Here is a 20,920-nt window from a genome sequence, read left to right on the forward strand (position 1 = left end):
CCAAATGTGAATGCATTATTTCCTCCCCACTCCTCTATATCTATTTTTCCTTTGTTCTCTGTATGTTGAAAAATACAAAACAGTAAAAAGATGGATATCATCGACAGTACAACTTGAGGAACAGGATGTTCGAGTTTTTAGTTTTAGCTACTTTGGAATGAGTGTATTTCCATCCACCAAAATAAGCTGGTATATCATAAACTTATTGATTTGCTTCATTTAATATTAAGCATAACCTTCCCCCCCCACCCACACCCTCTCTCTCTTTTCCTTCATTCTTCTCTCTCTCTTCCCCTCAATTGGCATATATCAAAGTAAGTTTGAAAAAAGAACAGAATATAAAAGAAAGTTTTATCTAGTATAGATAAAGTATTCTCGACATTAAGAGAGTATGATGTGGAAAATCTGCCAATTTAGGCCTACTTCTACCATTCCAGCATAACAGTGAACTGGCATGGTCAATTCAATTGAGTGCCTGGTGCTTCTCAATCAGTTCTGTTCTCTATGGATAGACATGTTTCTTTTCGCTAACTTTTACTATGTTTGTATTTGCTTTCATTTGTAATTTTGTGTTATCACAAAATGCTATCTACTAAGTACTTATAGTAATTAATACATATCTACTAACCAACTCTTTTGCTTTAAGTAATATGTAAAATACAATTTAGTTATTATAAATAAAAAGTAATTTTTTGGAAATACATATATGCTAAAATACAACGTTCACTTTTGGCTTCATTAAAATGAATAGCATATCAAAAACTATTTCATATACCTACAAGGAAGTGAATGGAATCAAACTCATGTTTATAAATCTAACATTTCAAATGTCATATTTTATCATTTAATTATAAATATTATAAACATACATTAGCATTAAAATGATGAATTTAACATTAGGATGAGGATAACTCATTCCTCAGAATTGTAATTTACCATTTATAATGTACTTTCACACACACACACACACACACACACACACACACACACAATTAGTGTTAGGCGATTTTCCAGGAAAATTGAGTATTCTAAAAATATTTTAGCAGTTACACACAAATCAAATATTTGTATTATTGTACATAATTACAACTGACTTTTAATTTGCCTTTCTTCTTACAAAAACTGAATCTAATAATAATGCCATGTAATATGAATATCAACATTGAAATTTCTTGACAATATGATAAAACAAATATTTTTTCAATAACATATTTATAAATTCTAAAGCCTATAAACCTGAAAGCATAGATAATTCAAAGTCAAATTCATAAGTAATTCCCAAATTTAACATTTATTATATGCAAATATTATGTCATTTCTAATTTAGGTAAGCATATAATAATATTTATTAATAAATTATTTGCCTATGGTAAAGAATACATAGACTACATATTGTTATATCTCACGTTTGTTCAAAGCTGTTTATTTTAATTTAACATATACTAGGAAGATATTCGTTGAGAAAATTGTGCGTTTTATAATTCAAGTGGAATAACAGCCGAATATATGTAATTCAGTCTCATGATAAAACATTTGACAAGAGTAATAACTGCCAAACAGAGGAAACCATAACTGACATATCTAATCATATGTAAGATAATTGGGCTGTATGTGATGTCTAGTTATATATTAGATAAATAATATATTTTTGCTTTTCCCAATTTAAACAACCACAGACTATTAAATGGAGTAAGATGGTACAAGTGAATTTACCCCCAAACACTCACCTACTGTCAGCTGTCCAGTTAACTGCCCCATGTGATTTCTTGCATTCACTGTTACATTCCTGTCAGACTGTAAGACCAGTGGACTATCCTGGGAAACATGTATAAAATAAAGAAATCAAATAAAAAATAGAAAAATAGTCAAAACTTAATATATAAAATTACACTGCATTTGTTTGGGTATTATCAAAATTCTGTTGCTTTGTTTTATATTTGGAAGTTATTTTAACATCCCAAATATTGGTTGAACAATATAAAAAATATGGGTGCATCATAATAACTACTTTACAGAGTAGGAATGTTTCCACTTTGGTAAATGGAAATTAACTATCGGATGCAAGCATTTCCAACTCTACTGATTACTGTACATTACAGTTATAGTAGCCTCTCTCCTTCTGCCCTCCCAATGGCAAATATGCCTGCCTTTGGCGATATTTAGATCCTATCCTACTGAAAAAGTATTTTTTTAGCTGAATTTACAATTTAAAGATCTCAGCTTAACTGTTATCTCCTCAAAATTGGTCCCCTGAGAACTGTAACTACAGGCTCATTCAATTCCCAAACTCCCATCTCTATTTATTTTGTTCAAAGCACTTATCATTAGACAAATTTATTTTATTCACTTATGTGTTTACTTTTTCTCATTTTCTTCTGTCGCAAGAGAAAATGTCCATGGGACAGGGACCATGACAGTCATTTGCTCACAATTACATCCCTACTACTAAGCATCCTGCTGAAAGAAAATCTTTACTAAATGTTTATTGAATAGATGAGTAAATCTTCGTTATACAATTTATAATGCCTTGTCTACCTCATGTCAAATTTTTTGTAAATCAGAGAATGATTTACGTAAGGAGGTATATGGAGTCTAAGAATATGTTTGCCTGGAAATTCTCTTTTAGTATATATGACCTCGGTTGATGTTTACTTTTATCACTGATTTATCACTTAATAGTAAAATAATTTCTTGAAGGATAATATCACTGCCTTAGGAATTGACATATTAGTCTTTTGCCACCATTTACCTCAGACAAGTAACTTACAATTGGCTACATTCTCATTTTTGGGATCTAAAACATAAGCAGAGTGATCATTTATAAATTGCCGCATCATTCATTCAACACATGTTTACTGAGTCTCACTATGTAGGATGTAGCATTCTAGAGGCTTAGGAAATTTCAGTGATCAAAACATAGAATGATATCTGCTCTTATGTAGCTTGTAATCTAGATATTGAAATTCTATGAAAATTTCTCCTAATACCATCCTCACCATCTGGGTGGCATGTCACTTCCGTTTCAATGTAAATCTACAGGTGCTTTCATACATAAGTCTTATAAAAATCTTTCAAGATTAGGATTTGGAATTTGTGATTTGGATATACATCAAAAGCCTTTATGTGTAGCTTTTTTTCTACAGCTCTTTGTGCCCCTATCTGACTCGATAGGGACACGCAAAGAGCTGAGCAAATACGCACACACGAAGCACACACTTACACACACATTTTCTCTTAAAAGTGGGTTTTGATAACATGTCTAAACTAAGACTTGATTTAAAAAAAATAATTTTCCACTTTTTGAAGATTACATGTATTCTGTAAAGTGAGGCATAGTTGTACAAAAACTAATATAGTAAATTTCATTCCCTGCCTGTTTCTTATCACAACTCATTTCTTTTTGCCACACATCGTGTTTTTTGTGCAGTTAAAAAAAATCCAACCCTTTTTCCATAGGTATTTTGATGCTGCAGGTATTCATCTTTGAAAATACATTAAGTATTTTAAATTACTTTGATCATTCATTTTGAGCCATATGTACAAATTCTGATTACAGTATAGATCAGGACTAAGGACTATTTGCAAAGAATTATACCCAGTAGGATACTCACAAAGAGAATGGCTCAAAAAGCCAAAAAAAAAAATTACTCTATTTTATGATGGCAGAATTAAATATACATAACCCAAGCATTTAAAAAAAGGAACTTTGAATTAAATAACATTAATCTGAATGTAAGAAGCAGCAGAAACCTATAAAACACCTTGCAGTTCAAATCATTGTAAAAATTGTTGGTGGAATTTTCATTCATATTCTTTCAATACTTTTATGATATAATATGTATGACTGTTGTTTACATTTTTAAACATCAATGACACTGTATGCTTTCATTTGCATTACTAAACCTAAATTCTATGAACTGTAGCATTAAACACTACATAACCATTAATACATAAAATTTAAGTGTATGCAAGTATAGTAAAATAATTACTGCTTTATTAGATATTTTAAGATGAGCGAAAAGTTGATTTTAAAAAAGGTCATAAGAATTTCATCTGATTTAATAGAGACATAGACTTGGGTTAGAATTGAAGTTTAATCATTATGTCTCTGTTTACAACATATCAAACCACTTTTCTCTTACTCTAACCGTAGAGTTACTGTTGTGCTTCTATCCCTGGCATTTTTCCCTTTTCTTCATGTGATTCCACTAAAATTTCCTTCAGAATTAAATGTTTATATCTAGACTAAAATTTTATTATGATAAAAATATTTTTACTGACTAAAATATAAACATATGGCTACTAGAGGTAATGAACACGTTTCTACACTTTATTCATGTAAATATCAATATAGTATTATGTTATACTGATTTGTTAAAATGTGATCAGGTGAACTGAATCAAAATCAAGTAACTATTTTTGGTAAACAAAACTTAATGCATGTAAGAGCATCATTTTAATTGAGAAATCACACTATCATTGTTGTGTTATGTAACATTTTGGGGGGTTAGAATGATGGCTTATTCACCTTATGTCCAACCCATGACCCTTTAATATCCACTCAGTACTAATTAAAAGGTACATATGTGTTAAGAAATATGAGACAAAAGTGATAGCAATTTTTTCAATCATGTAAAGAGGATACAAATCCTAAACATTTATACATTTGATACCAAAGACATTTTTAGGTGAAAATCAATACGAAGAAACTACTTCTTACCAAAAAACAGATGAACATTTAAGAAGGTTTTATATCCTTTTTCATACATTCATTTCTCCAAAGGTCTCTATATAAGAAAATCACTTCCACTAATCAATCATTGCTTTCCACTCTCTTCTTTATATTCCCTTTATGTTCCTTTATATAATATTCCTCTGTTCCAAAATGTTGAAAGCTAGGGTCCCATTTCAGATATTAAAATAAACATAACAGTACTCTCTTATAGCTTATTCTTGCTGAGAACATAAAGGGAAGAAAATTATTTGGTGTTATTATCTCATGGAGTATGGATAAAACATAAATTCTGTAAGGATAAGTGAGGAGGAGGCATATTATTCTTCACAATAAATAATATAAATACAGTTTCTCTCTGGAGGAAGAAAAACTTCATTTTGGGGTTCAAATATCTTTCCTCCAAAACCAAGAAATCTTCCATATCTGGTATTTTCCAGTTTTCTAGAGCTGATCTCATCTTGGCTATAACTCCAGGAAATATATTTACCTTTTTATGCTACTCTGAAAAAGGCAGTAGGAGATCTGAGGAGAAAGGCAGTGATGCCATTAAGTGCCTCTGAGATGCTGCTTGCATTTCAGTTATGCACACATTCTTTATGTCGAGGACCTGGCCATATGCAATTTGCTAATGGTTATAGAAAAATAATGTAAAATGTTCTTCTTTTTGCAATGCCTTTGTGATAGGCTGTGCAAGGGACTAGGGGAGAAATGATTCTTTTCTTTGTATTTCTATTGTGTTTACCTTTGTTTATCATAAATATTTACTGAGTACCAACAATGTATCCAGCTCTCTGCTGGCCACTGGGTGAAAAATAGAAACAAGGGAGACAAACTTTCTTTCCTCTCTTCTGGAGTTCAAAATCTAGCAAGCCAAACAGACAGTAAACCAGATAAATACAAAACAAACAAAACAAAACAAACAGAGAATGATACAGTAACAAGCTGCTGTGATAGAGACTTCTCTAACAAAGTATAAGTTATATATGTGTATATATGTATATAAGGTGCTGTATATATACTACACTTCGGCTTCATATATTCATTCTCTCTAGATTAACTATTAAATTGTAGTACCATGTTTCCTTGAAAATGAGACCTAACCGGAATATAAACCTTAGCATGATTTTTCAGGATGACATCCCTGAACATAAGTCCTAATGCATCTTTTGGAGCAAAAATTAATATAAGACCCGGTCTTATTTTTGGGGAAACATGGTAGAAATACCTAGTACCGTGTTTCCCCCAAAATGAAACCTAGCTGGACCAACAGCTCTAATACGTCTTTTGGAGCATAAATTAATATAAGACCAGGTATTATATTATATTATATTATATTATATTATATTATATTATATTATATTATATTATACCCAGTCTTATATTATACAAAAATAAGACTGGGTCTTATATTAATTTTTGCTCCAAAAGATGTGTTAGAGCTGATTATTTGGTTAGGTCTTATTTTCAGGGAAACACGGTAGTAGTAGAAGCAACAGCTAGCACTGACTGGCATTTAATCAGTTCCGGGCACTGTTTTAAATACTTTACATGTGTGAGCTCCTCTACTTATGACGCTTAAAATATAATCACCCATGAAAGAATCAAGAAATAAACTGGTTGTAAGACAGACAGTGGACCCTGACTGATTTCAAATAATGAGTCTGCCAGACACTGGCTGCTTGACTGAGCAAGTCACTCAGCATCTTTGTACCATGATTTATTCATCTGTAAACAGGGTAATCATGCATAACTTGCAGGGTTTTTTTTTTTTTTTTTTTTTTTTTTTTTATAAGGAATTGATGAGACAATATATACAAAATGCCTGGCCTTTTCTAAGAGCATTATTTGTGTATGCTTTTATTATTTATTCCTCACCGTAATTACAGTACTCTACTAAGAACAGTACTGGCTACTATCATTCTTGTTTTACAGATAAATAAACTTCAGCAAAGAAAGTATGCGTTACTTGCTCTAAGTCACAGCTAATAAATGACAGAGAAAGTATTCGAACTCGGCAATTTGGGTCTAGAATCTCCCATCAACCACTATAAGATAACTGTCTCTCCATTGGGTATATAAATTCTAAGCTATCTAAAATAGCAAATCAAAATCTAAAAATAAATGAAAAATTAATTGAATGATACATAGTTTTAAATCCCTTTAAATATCCCAATCTCTGAAAGAAATATCTGATATATACACTGCCTTAGAGTGTTAGAGGGTACATCACCATCATCCAAGTGCCAGCAACAGTCTGGTGCATTTGGTTTCATTTTGTTTTCTCAAGTTCTAGAGGAAGGGTGCATATTCCTGAACTGCCCTTTGTACACACATTTTAGTATATATCACCTATGAGAGTCTCTCTAATTGCTAACCGGAAAGAGGACATAAATTAACAATCCAAATTATTCAGTGTAGATGTCATAAATTTCGTATGCAATTTCTTGAATTTATACAGTTTTACCAGGTAAGTTTTCTTATCCTCACTGACAGAAATTATGCAATTTTCCAATAAACCTATATTATCCCCAAATCCTCTATCATTCTTTTCCTCGATATTCAATCAGCTTTGTCAGAAATATTTCTTAAATACACCTTTTCCTGTCTTTCCTGTGACCACTCCTTTAATTGATTCATAACTCACCTCACAATAACCACTTCTGCCTTACATTGATTTTTCATATCCAGTGTTTTATTTCTAAAATATTTTTAAATAAAAAAAAGTATTGAAATGTTTGAATAAAAACAAAACAAGATAAAACATTTATCAATTCTTCATTCCCAGCTTGGAAAGAAGTTCACACTCATAACATACAAGGTACTTTATAATGTTATCCAATTCTACTTTTGTAGCTCGACTTCACACCCCTTCACTTTGTGAGAACTACCCAAATTTCCTGTGTTTCTGAAAAATATGCCACTGCTGTTCATTTTCATCTTTGGTCCTGTAGGCCCCAAATTTTTATCCATTCCTCCAGAATTGGAAAAAATATATAGGTATTTTTAAAGTATCCGATCACAATCATGTCCTCTCAAGCTTTTGCTCCTCCAGAGTTAAAATTCACTTTCCAGCCTCCAGTGCCTTGTCAGTATTGATGACAGACATTACTTGTCACAGGATATTTTCCCCAAAGGTTTTGATCATTCCTTTGTTTATATCCTCCAATAGACTGACTGGACTGTTGTGAAAGCATAGTGTGTTGTCATTTTCTTTTACACATCCAGACTTTTGAAAGCATAGTTAGTGTCATGTGCGATACCTATTTCATGTTCAATAAATGTCTGCTTAGTGAATGAACAGAACTGTGCACATTTATGACATAATGCACTTAGGCTACATGTGTTTATCTGGATTTGTGTTCAGATCACACAGAACTTACAAAGCTCTGGCTGCTTTTTTTTCCCCCCCAGAGCAAGATTTTTAAAAAACCATTTAAGTGGAACAAGTCGTATCATGTCATGATTTGATTTATACGCGTCACCTCTCTTTGCCCAATGCAGCCACTTCATTCCTTTCCTTAAGCACTTGACCCACTTAAGAAGATGCAAAACAGGTAAATTTTTAATTCTTTGGTTAATAAAACAATTACTTAAAATTTCATTTTCCTTCAGAATGCAAATCATTTAATTGTTGAAATTTGTATTTTAAAAGGCAGAAGTACTGATCATGAAAAGGGATAAATCTACGGGTGTTAAAGTGACTTTCCCAAATTCTCAGTGTTCACATTTTAACTTGAAAGTGAAGTAATGCAGGAGAACGCATTTATTCAGCAATCAACTTCCCTCAATGTCTACTCCCAACATTTTTACTGAGAATTTCCTCATGTGGGTTCATTGTTTTGTTATAAATTATCTCCTCATGGAAGTCACTGCAAGGATTTTATTCTGAGAATGTTCTATGACTTTTGATTGCCCTTTTGGTTCCTCCCTACCTCTTCCAAGCTACTAGTAGAAACGGTAGGGTAGACTTCCTCCTCCTTAGGCCCCACTTATCCCCATTCCTATCTGTGAATGTGTCTCCAAACAGCGCCACAGGGGACAGTTATACATACACATGGCATTCCATTTACAGGGATCATTGGCAAGTTGCCACTTCCTGTATCATTCAAAATGCTCCAACTCAACCTTTAGCCAGGGGAAGACTTAGCAAATGAATGCTTCTTGAATCAGTATCTTAAGAGGGAAAAGTACTACCTCTACCTAAAGTAATAAAGGTCTACATCAATAAAAGACTATTGTTTTAATCAGATGACATAAATTCCCAGAGAGGCCTTTTGTCCTCTCAGGTGACATTTGCAATATTGAGCAAACAGTCTCCTTTTACCATCTCCCCATGGGGTGCCCCTCCAGCTGCCCCTTCAGTCTTTCTCCAGACTGCTTTGTCCTACAGTAGTTGGAGGGGGCCAAGACAGCTCACGATAATGTTGGGACTCTGCCCAACCAGGATGTTCATTATCAGAGCCTGGCTGAGGTGTGCCCCAACTGATGGGGTAAAGGAGCCTCAGTATTGCTTTCATAGAATACATAAATTGTATCTTACTTTGGTGGGCAGAAAGAAGCTTTATAGCATATGTAAATATCTTCTGTTTACCCAGTTTATATGCCATAAACAAACAAACACACAAAAATAATTCTCTTAAGTCATTTATTTATATGGAACAAGGAACTAATTAAATCTTCTAGAAATGAAACTATCCAATGATGAGTCAGTAGATATTTCAGACCAAATAGTATAAAGCCTTTTCCACTTATTTTGTAATAAAATGCTGGAGAGTATAGAGAGCAGGTGAGGCGGGTATATATGTATTAAATAGACTTTATGCTAAATGAGTGTAAGAGATGAGGATGAATAGAAAGGTAAGCAGGCAGCTAAGCCTCAATTAAATTATTTCACTTTGCTTGAAATTTGTGCTGGAGAAAAAAATATGACGTCTGTAAGTTCTAAAATTTAAATATTGAAACACACAAGAAAAAATTCACCTTTCTCAAACAAGATATGTACTGTACAAGAAATGCCTATGCTGAGGTAGGGAAAACAGAAAGGGAACTTAAAAGAAAAATCACTTATTAGATTATTTTCCATAGAAAAACCTTCATTTATATTGTTTCTACTATTTGAAAAAAATTTTTCCTTTCTCTGAAAATTTGGTTGGCTTATAAAGTGTTTAAATTATCTGAAAATATTAGGACTGAGTTTTTAGTTTAGGATGTTTGTATAACTGGACAATAAAAGCCTTCAATATGCTGTCTTCTCCATCTGAGGCCCCAGGGTGTCCTAGAACCACCCACTGAAAGAACCTGCCTTTCTAAATGTCTGCAATGATCTGAGCCAGCAGTGCCACTCACACCACTGGAAGTGAGAGCTAAATAATTTTTGTATTTGAGTTAACCCATGAGATTCAAAAGTTGTTTGCTACAGACACTGGTCTGTCCTGATAGAATACCTTTCTCCTCTGTAAGGAGTTGAATATCCCAGTGTTTCTGACTTCCTCAGGCCTCCCCACTGAGAGCCCTGTACAAATCCTCCTTCTCTGGCTTTGGCTTTCTTCATACTCCTCTTCCTTTAAGGATCATGTTGACATTTCTCATAACACTGATATAATTTCTTGAAGATCATCATTAAGTTAAAGATTGATCTGTCAAATGATGACGATATTTAACAATGTGTTTTTTTCTCAGCAGTATTAATCAAACAGGCTTCATCTAGAGCAGAAGTTGGCATGCTTTATCTTAAAAAGACAGATAATAAATATTTAGGTTCTATATGCCATGCAGTCTTGGTCTCAACTATTCAAGTCTGCTTTTTGTAGCCCATAAGTGGCCACAAGAAAGGCATGAATGGCATAGCTATATTATAATTGAAGTTTATTTTTTTTAAAGACAGACAGTTGCAAGCATGGTTTGCTGACTTCTGACCTAGAGAATGAATCTCTAATGATTTCAGATCTCAAAGTTTTAGCAACTATGCACCCAACATTCTTCAAAAATAATGCTAATGTCATATAATGATTTTTGAATGACTTTAAATAAATAATACAGTATTAACTTCACATGCATTTTAATAGAGGAATTCATGTAAAAATAATTTCATTATAATAAACCTAGCTATAAATTACACTTTGTAAAATTTTGCTTAGGATACTTTGTAACTCCAGAATCTGATGACTCCTGTCTTTTACAAATTTTGGAAAATGGTAATTTATTCAGTTGCCCCTCAACTTTCTACTTTACATTTTTGCTATATGGAATTTACATTAAATATGTGATATATCTTCTTTTATTCTATTTTTATGTCTTCTTAACTCTCATATTTTCAATTTCTCTATGTCTCTGCTCTGTGTGCTGGTTTGGGGCTTTGTCTCTCCTGTGCATAATTCTCTCTTCAGCTTTGCTAGTCATCTTTTCAAGTATCCATTGAGTTATCCGTTAATTGATATAACTTTTTTTTCACATCTGACTAGTCAAATATATTAAAATTATTACTTTTGTTTTTTATTTGCTCTCTTATTATCCCATTATTTATTTCTTATGCATTATTATATGTAGTATTTTAATATTCTGTATCTGAAAATTTCAATTGCTGAAGTAATTGAGAGAACTAAATTAGTGAATCATTGTTTCTATTGAATTTTGCAAATTTCTAGGAGCCTAGATTAAGGAATAGAAGCTTTGAATGTGCTCCTGGCAGGAACTGGAGGACAGAACAAATCTGGAAAGATAATATGAATTCAAGAGGGCAGGCCAAAGTTTATAATTATCAAAGAATACAGTATTTGTAATTGTAAAGGCCTGATGTCCTTTATGCTATTCAACTGGTGATTAATCCCCATGGCTTCAGATCACAAGTATTGTTAATTGTCACTAAGGGAAATTCTGATTTCAGATTTCAAATCTTACTATTTTTTCAACTCTGTTTTTTATTTATTTTGCCTTATGGTTTCTCCATTATCTTTTGCAATTTAAAAAATTCAATTAAATACACCTTTTTCATAACTTATGGCACATTTTGGTTGTCAGTGGGATTTTATTTCAGAATACAGAATATGCAAATTTACTAGAAGCCAAAGTTTTCATTCCATACAATTATTACATAAAAATGAACTTATTGTTCATCAAAAATATACAAAAGAAGCTTATAGATATGAAAGTTGAAAATAAATTAATATAAAATAAACTATGCTCATTTTAAGGATAGTATAATAACCTTAAGTAACTTGAAGTTAGAGCATAAGTTAGGGCCTATTATAGAAACATATCAGATCCTAATAATAAAGTGGTGTGTGTGTGTGTGTGTGTGTGTGTGTGAAGGAAGGATGTTTGCAAAATTAGTTTCGGTTTACAAATTGCTAGATTACAGGTGAATTCATAAACAACTATGTCATTGCTATATGGCAGTAGCATAACACTTGTTCTATTTGGTTACCATTTAGTCTCCTCCTTAAAAATATATTTAATTACTGTACTTCTTAAGAGACTAATTAATATCACATATGAAGAAAGTAATCTTTATCTGTGTCTCAAAGCTGATTCACTATTTTCAGAAAATGTTTTTTATATCACAGAGAAACAAAAATAAGTTGTTTTACGGGACAAGCTATCTATATTAAAGGAGTAGAAACAGCGAGGGATTTCCAAATGTAATAAATGAACCAATTTAATATTAGTAAATATTAGAATTAAAAGATTTTTTCTATTAAAGAACAGACTTTGTGACATATAAGAAATCAATGAACACTTTCTAGTTGATAGATTATCATAGGAACTTTTGAAATATTTTTTACACATACAAAGTATTACAGTATTTCTTAATTGTTCTATTTTTCATAAGAAAAAAAACAAACAACATATGCCATCTGAAGAACAAATACAGAGAAGAGAGAAATACAAACTATGAATTTATTAAAATGGTAGTTGTTCCAAAAACATATGAATTGTGTTATAAACTTAAACATGTTACATAGGGCACTAAAATCTATAAACAGAACTAAAGACCTTTTAAACTCTGACAAATAAGTGTCTAGAAACAAGTATTTTGTTGCTTGTTGCAATAAGCTTGTTGCTAGAGCTGAACCCCAAATTTTACTTCAATGTTTCTGCAAGTAAAGGCAAAATATAATGTTATATTATAAAATTTTGAATGCCTGGTAAAAGCAAGCAAAATCAATTATAAGGAGAAATGTTTTCTCCTAATGCTAGTATTTAATCTCTCTAAGAGAATGTTAAGTATGCTCATCTAAAATTTGTTTCCACATTTAGGCAAATCAAATGGTGCACTGCACTGTCTGCCCTGAGGACTGCCTGACCCAGTGCTATTGGGAGCCAGATGTTGAATACTAAGGAAGGAGTTAGAATTTTTATTTATGTCAAAAATAAGTGAAGCAGTAAAAATAAATGAATGAATACATAACCAATGGTAAAAAAAACACACATATTTTAAAAATTGAATCCATACTTCAACATAATAAAGGTCATATATGACAAACCCTCAGCTAATATCATACATAATGGTGAAACCTAAAATCTTTTCCTCTAAGATCATGGATGCCTCCTGTTACCACTGCTATTCAACATAGTGTTGGAAGTTCTAGCCAGAACAAACAGGTAAGAGAAAGAAGTAAAAGGCATCCAAATTGAGAATGAAGTTAAATTGTCATTTTTTGCAGATGACATGGTTCTTTATGTAGAAAACCCTGAAGACTGCACCAAATAGCTATTATAAAAAAAAAAAGAAAAAAAAAAAAAAAAAAAGAAAGAAAAACAAAAAACAAATACAGTAAAATTGCAGGATACAAATCTTATGTACAAAAATTCATTGTGCTCCTATATACTAACAATGAAATTTCAGGAAACAAAATGAAAAATCAATTCCTTTTGAAATTGCACCAAAAAGAATAAAATACCTAGGAATAAATTTAACACAGGATGAAAAGGACCTATACACAGAAAACTATACAACATTATTAAAATAATTAAAGGAGACACTAAGAAATGGAAAGATATTCCATGTTCATGGATTGAAAGAATCAACATAGTCAAAATGACCATATTACCCAAAGAGATATATAGATTTAATAAAATCTCCATAAAAAATGTCAAAGGCATTTTTTTTAAGGAAATAGAACAAAAAAATCATCATGTTTGTATAAAATCACAAAAGACCCCAAACAGCTAAAGTAATCCTCAGAAAAAAAACAAAACAAAACGAAAAACAAAAAATAAGGCTGGAGTATTACACTCCCTGGCTTCAGCTTGTACTACAAAGCGACAATAATCAAAACAGCACAGTATTGGCAGATACAGACACACAGACCAATGGAATAAAATCAAGAACCTAGAAATAAACCCACATATATATGGACACATAAATTTCAACAAAAAAGACAAAAACTTACAATGGTGAAAAGAAAACCTCTTCAATAAATGGTGCTGAAAAAATTGGAACGCCACGTGTAAAAGTATGAAACCAGACAGCTATCTGTCACCATACACCAAAATTAACTCAAAATGGATCAAAGGCCTAAACAAAAGACCTGAAACAATAAACTGCATAGAAGAAAACGTAAGTACTAAACTTAATGGGCTTTGGGTTCAAAGGGGAATTTATGAATTTGACCTCAAAGGCAAGGGAAGTAAAAGTCAAAATAAATGAATGGGACTATATCAAACTAAAAAGCTTTCACACAGCAAAAGAAACCATCAGCAAAACAAAAAGATGACTGACCTAATGGGAGAAGATATTTGCAAACAACACCTCCGATAAGGGGTTAATACACAAAATATATAAGGAACTCATACAACTCAACAGCAAAAAGACAAACAATCCAATTAAAATATGGGCAGAGGACATGAACAGAAATTTCTCTCAAGAAGACATTCAAACAGCCAAAACAAATATATGAAAAAATGTTCAACTTCACAAGCTATTAGGGACATGAAAATCAAAACAAGAATGAGAAACCACTTCACACCTGTTAGAATGGCTATTATCAAAAGACAAGTAATAACAAATGTTAAACAAGCTGTGGAAAAAAAAGAACCCTCATATACTGCTAGTGGTAATGAAAGTTGGTAGAGCCACTATGGAAAGCAGTATAGTGGTCCCTCAATAATTTAAGAATAGAATTACCATATGACCTAATAATCCCTCTTCTGGTTATCTACACTAAATATTTGAAAACATTTATCCATAAAATATATGTACCTCTATGTTCCTTGCTGTATTATTCACAGTGGATAAGAGATGGAAACGCCCAAAGTGTCTTTTTGTAGATGATTGGATGAGGAAGATGTGTTACAAATATACAATGGAATATTTCTCGGCCATAAGAAAAAATGAAATACTGCCTTTTGCAACAATGTGGATAGATCTTGAGATTATCATGCTAAGCAAAATTAAGTCAGACAGAAAAAGTTGAGAACCATATGATTTCACTGATATGTGGTATATAAAACTGAAAACAACAAAAGAACAAGACAAACAAATGAAGAAACAAAAACTCATAGACACAGACAATAGTTTCATGGTTACCAGAGGGTAGGGGGTAGGGGAATGGTAGAAGAGGGTAAAGGGGGTCAAATATATGACGATGGAAGGAGAATTGACTATGGGTGGTGAACACAATGCAATATATAGATTATGTATTATAGAATTGTACACCTGAAACTTACATAATTTTACTAACTAATGTCACCCCAATAAATTTAATGTCTATTTTAAAATAAGAATATATAAAAAATTGAATTCAGTTGTTAAATGCTGTTTCAACTCCCACTATTTGTATGTAATCAGCAATATATTATTTTACCACCCATTAATAATTTTACATTAATATCATACAAAATAAAAATCTTTTTGTATTTCATCCATTCTGCTTCCATCCATCTACTTCATCCATATTTAGAAGTTGAATGACTAAGTATACTTACTATTTTAGAAAGTGAATGATATGATTTAATCTTTATCTGTACGAAGAATTTGTAATGCCTGAAGTTCATTATTCTAAATATGAGTGATTAATTTAATAAATCTGTCCAGAGAGTAGTATTCTAATTTATATTCATATACATTCACATTCTGCAGTGTAAAATTATTCAAAAGTAAGAAACAATGAATTTGCAAAAAAATTAAAAATAACTCCCTCATCTATGTGATAAAGTTTTGAATAATCATATTGAGTCCTTATTATTTCTTCAACTGTAGGTGGTATATCTTCTTCTTTCAATGGGCATAGAGATAGGGAGGCATCTTCTATGTGTCTCAGGAGGAGTAGAAACTCCTCCTCCTTAACCTTTGAATCTCACATCATGACACTGAACAATCCACTATTCTCATTTGCCCTCATTCCTGGAAGATTTCATCTCTCAGCTCACTCATTGTCCTACTCTCCAGGTTATTATAATAGTAATAACTACCAATTATTTCAGTTACCATATAGATAATTTTCTGATACTCTGAACTGTTGGCTTCTTGATCTATCCTCCCATAATCTTGTCATACTCATATACCCTTCATTAGCCTTCTTCATGGTCATGCTAAGACTTTGTTATTACTGATAACTGCCACTCTCCGGTCTCCACTATAAGCATACTGTATTCGTCCTTGAAGTTTGCTCTTTCTAGTACCTAATGCCAGATTTAAAAAAAAAATTCTTCTAGATTGAGATAAAAGTAGGATTAAAATTACTATTCAACACACAATGTGATATACAGATGATGTATTATAGAATTGTACACTTGAAACCTATGTAACTTGTCACCCTAATAAACTTTAATTAAAAAAGTATATCATATACCAAAAAAATACTATTCAATTGATAAGATGATAATTATGTTACAAATTTGCTTATAATCATCAAAAAGAAAATGCACACATTTGTAAGAAATGTTTACCAAAATTAAAATTTCTTAAAAAGATACTATAAAAAAATTATAAATTTATCAAAATTGCTTTTCTTAATGACTTAGGTGGTTTTATTCCTTAATCAGTTCACAAATCTGTGAATAAATGTAACTTATTGCTGGAATAAAATAGGCTTCAGCATGAGACATATTCCTCCTTTCTTGTCAATGCATGGACTGAGAAACTTAGATAAGTAGGTAGAAATAAAGAGATTTGATATACAAATGTTACTTAATTTTAATACTTTTTGAAATATATTTTTAAAAACCACATCACACTGATTTATCGTCAACATTATAATTGATAATAACTCAATTAGGTGCATCTTTAATTTTGCAATACACAACTGATCCGAAACTGATTAACTTGCAAAATATTCTGTTACGCAGCCATTAGAGTTACTAAGTTTCTCACTAGTTAGGGAGCATGCCTAAAAGGCTTTACTAAATCTAATTGAATGATTGTTTATTTTATCTCTTATTCTCTCACCCAAAGTTATTTTATTTAACCCAATATTCTTTGAAATGTGTTGGGGAAGTTGATAGATGGTTGAAGTACGTGGTATAGAAGATGCTGGTATGTGATCACATGTTTCATCCATATTTTTACCATACCTTTGAAGCTGAAGACTTACTCTGTTCTAGTCATGAAAATATCTGGAATATAATCTAATTCTAAGAAAGAGATGACAGATAGGTAATAGATGAGATGGATTTTGCCATGCAATTATTAGATATGTTAAACAAGGTGACTTAAATGTCTCTTATTGTGGCTCTCTTCGCTTTTCTATTATATGATTCTCCAATAAAAAGATGAATTTGATAACACTAGTCAGGGGTGGAAAACCTGAGATTCCTAAATGGAACTTTTCTACAGCATTGTACAAGTTACCTAAAGTCAGAATATCTCTGCTCTTAACATGACTTGCTTAATGCTTAACATGACTTGCTTAATGCTTAACATAACATCTCTCATATATGGATAAGTCCTAACATGAGTTTTTAGTATAGTTTTGAATCTCTCTCTCTTTTCTTTTTTTGACTCCCTTAAGGTTTTTAAATCCTAAGACAATGTGCCTTAGATAAAGATGAAGTCTATTTCTGTATGAGGAAGACCTCACTTTGTTTTCACTAATTCCTTTAAAACTCTCTATTGGAAAAGAATACCTGAGTTTTCACACTACCAAGTTAAATTTGCAAACCGTTTGTCTCATTTCTCAAACTCATGAATCCACTTGCAACAGCAAATCTGAATTATTATCTTTCAAGGCTTACGTAGAAGCTATGCCATGAACTGTCTGATATTTATTCCTATTACCATTTCAGCTGAGATAAATATTTATCTAAGATTATTTGAAAGATATATTCTTCTGGCTACTCTATATGTGTGGATTGAGTTAGATATATATAAAAGATTATTCCTCTGTTAACCGTTTTCAAAAATCAATTTTATTTAACTCCACTGTAAAATAATTCTCATAATTTTTGTGGATGATACAATATAAAGCCCTATTAAACACACTTTTGCTATTACCCTAAAATTATTTTCACAGTATTTTCTACTATTTCACTCCATGATTTCCTAGAAAACAAAATTCCTTTGCAATGTATGGTAAGAAAAACTGTTTTCTTTAATTAACTGATTATGTTCCTTTATTTTAGAAACTGAAATCATATAACCAATTATGTTCCTTTTCCTTTTTGTTTTTCCTTCAAGTCAAAATTGAAGCTGAGGGATTAAAACATATACAATGTTTTTTTTTTTCTTTTCTTATCTTAACCTACTTGTATTCTAAGTTTTTCCAGTCTTATCTTTTTTGGTATTTTTGTTTATATTTTGCTACATTTTGTGCATTTTTGTCACTTTCATTATAGTTTCTGGAATAACGTATAAGTAGAAAAATAATGTATAATAATATAAATTATACTAATATGCATATGCACGTATTTAATGTGACATAATAAATGTTGTGAGTATTTAAATTGATACCAAGCAATGTTGAAAGTCTAGATACAAGTATAGATAGATGGATATAAAAGTATATGGATATATCTAATAAGTCAAGATCAATAAAAAATCATTTACTTCAATATCTTTTAAACAATGAACTTACAAAGAAATTTGTTGAAATAAGAACTTTGTGGACATTTTGGTTGAAGCTATGCTTTTAATTATGAAATGACCGAAGTACTAGTGTGTTATCAAAAGAAACGCCGTTAATTACTAGATCACTTTATATTTTGGAAGGATTACCTTATATTCTAGCAGATAATATGGATATTAAATAATCATTTGCACCTCTTAAGACAATTTAAACAAAATATTATTTTTCCACACATCAAGATTACAACGGAAATAATTGAAAAGTAGAAAACAATTGAAAAGTGTCTTTGTGAGAAAGAAAAGGACTCTTTTTTTTTTCTTTCATTCAGAGTTTCTCTGGACACCAAAGTACACTGTTAACCACTAGGCTGCAATATTTTATTAAAAATATGGAGAAGTGCACTAGTCCTCTGTATGCATACCCTAAACATTCCTGATCTCCTGGGAATCCTCTGACATATGCACTAGAAAAGAGTCAAAATCACACTGAAAACTAATTCAGGACCTTACAGTAGCTCTAGAAACCTACTTGACATTTTAAATGAGCCAAGGTTAACAGGTTACAGGTTAATACTAGGTTCACAGGTTATAGGTACAGTAGTAAATGGACAGGATAGAAGGAAATATAACAGAAGGCTTAACTACCTCTCCAAATAAAAAAGTGCTGAAATTGTATCAACTAATAAAAAAACAGCATTCAAAGTACATGTAAATATTGTGATAGTGAGCTTGTATAGAGTGCATTCAACAGAACATAATATAAAAATTTCATTAGGTTAATATGATAGTCTTATTAGTTTACTTGTTAGGGGAGAACAGGCATTAAACTATAGTTTGAACATCTTAAAGTATTTTAGACAAATTTTTATGATTTTCAAATGTGAGGATTATGTTCAGCATGTAGAAATAAATGAGAAATAGGTCAGTTTATAGAAGTTATTGCAACAACGTGTCCTTGCCGTCTTCAAGCTGGCAACCTAGCTTCTAAAAATCAATCAGCATTCTAAATAATGTAGCAGAATGCAAAGATAGGAGCAGGTTCTGAACCTTACAAAATATTCCATAAGCAGCTTAACCATCATCATGACATATACTTAGCTGCATCTTTGTGTTTGAGTCCAGAGTGTGCTAAAACCTTACCTTCTATACTTTAGTCATTTATCTTATGAAAATACATTTAGCCTATGTAACCTCCAGTATATAGTTTTGAAATACGATATTTTACAATGCAAATGAAATTTTCAATTTGTCCTAAGGTGTTCCAAGTATATGATATACGAGTACAACATATTTACTTGGTTATTAAAAAGGACATGTGAATAGAAATGGCCCCAGAGAAAAGTTTCAGAAAAAAGGCAAAATATGTTCTTTAGAAAACAAAAGCAAATTTTTGCAGTATGAAATTTCACTAAACCCTTAAGCCATCAGAAATTATACCCAAGAAAGATTATATTGCTTCACTTGTCTCTAACACATGGGCAATTGAGCTGGTACCTGAAACTATGTAGTAGAATGATACTTAATAAACATTTTCAAAATAAGGCTCTTCTCTAAATACCTAGATTCAATAGAAATAAATATATATTTTAATTTTTTTAACTGAAGGTCTGTAAGTTTACTTCCTTAAGAAGTTCTACCGAACATATTTTATCCACTTTTATAGAACAATGCGAAGACAATCTGCTCATTTAGATCAATGTCAAGTATAAACTGACTATTTGAACTAACTAGATATTTTATAGATATTCTTAAATTTACATGTCAATATATTGACCAAAGTATAATGCTGAGAGTACCACTGTAGCAATTTAAAGGTGAAAAGAAAAATGAATGATTGAACCATTCTCAAGTTGAGTATTCACTTTAAGCTAGAGTAAGATTCTCTACAAAGTGTCCAATAAATTATTCTGTTTTATGGCGGTACAGACACTCTCTTTAGAATAAACAAAGAATACATTAAAAGTCAACTGAGAATTTTAAGACTGTCAGAGGAATAAACTCAGAAGAAAAGCAAAAGTAGTGTAAAAAAAAAAAAAATAACTGAACTTTCAAGGTAAAAATATTCCTAAAAATCTTCTCCCATTTGGTTGGTTACCTCTCTTTTGTCAATGGTTTCTTTTGCTGTGCAGAAACTTTTTAGCTTGATATAGTCCCATCCGTTTATTTTAGAGTTTACTTCCCTT

At 31.4% G+C, this 20,920-nt stretch overlaps 1 protein-coding gene across 2 annotated transcripts in view; it reads right to left on the bottom strand.

Annotated features, from left to right (window-relative positions):
• SGCZ (sarcoglycan zeta) overlaps nt 1-20,920 on the bottom strand; it is an 802,473-nt gene that overhangs the window by 66,086 nt on the left and 715,467 nt on the right. For both annotated transcript variants that reach the window (XM_074329721.1, XM_074329720.1), the window contains one exon: nt 1,728-1,815. In XM_074329721.1, the coding sequence (XP_074185822.1) occupies nt 1,728-1,815 (88 nt within the window). The remainder of the gene's footprint in view (nt 1-1,727; nt 1,816-20,920) is intronic.

The sequence above is a fragment of the Rhinolophus sinicus genome, linkage group LG04 (genome assembly GCF_036562045.2).
Source record: "Rhinolophus sinicus isolate RSC01 linkage group LG04, ASM3656204v1, whole genome shotgun sequence".
Classification (NCBI taxonomy): Eukaryota; Metazoa; Chordata; class Mammalia; order Chiroptera; family Rhinolophidae; genus Rhinolophus; species Rhinolophus sinicus.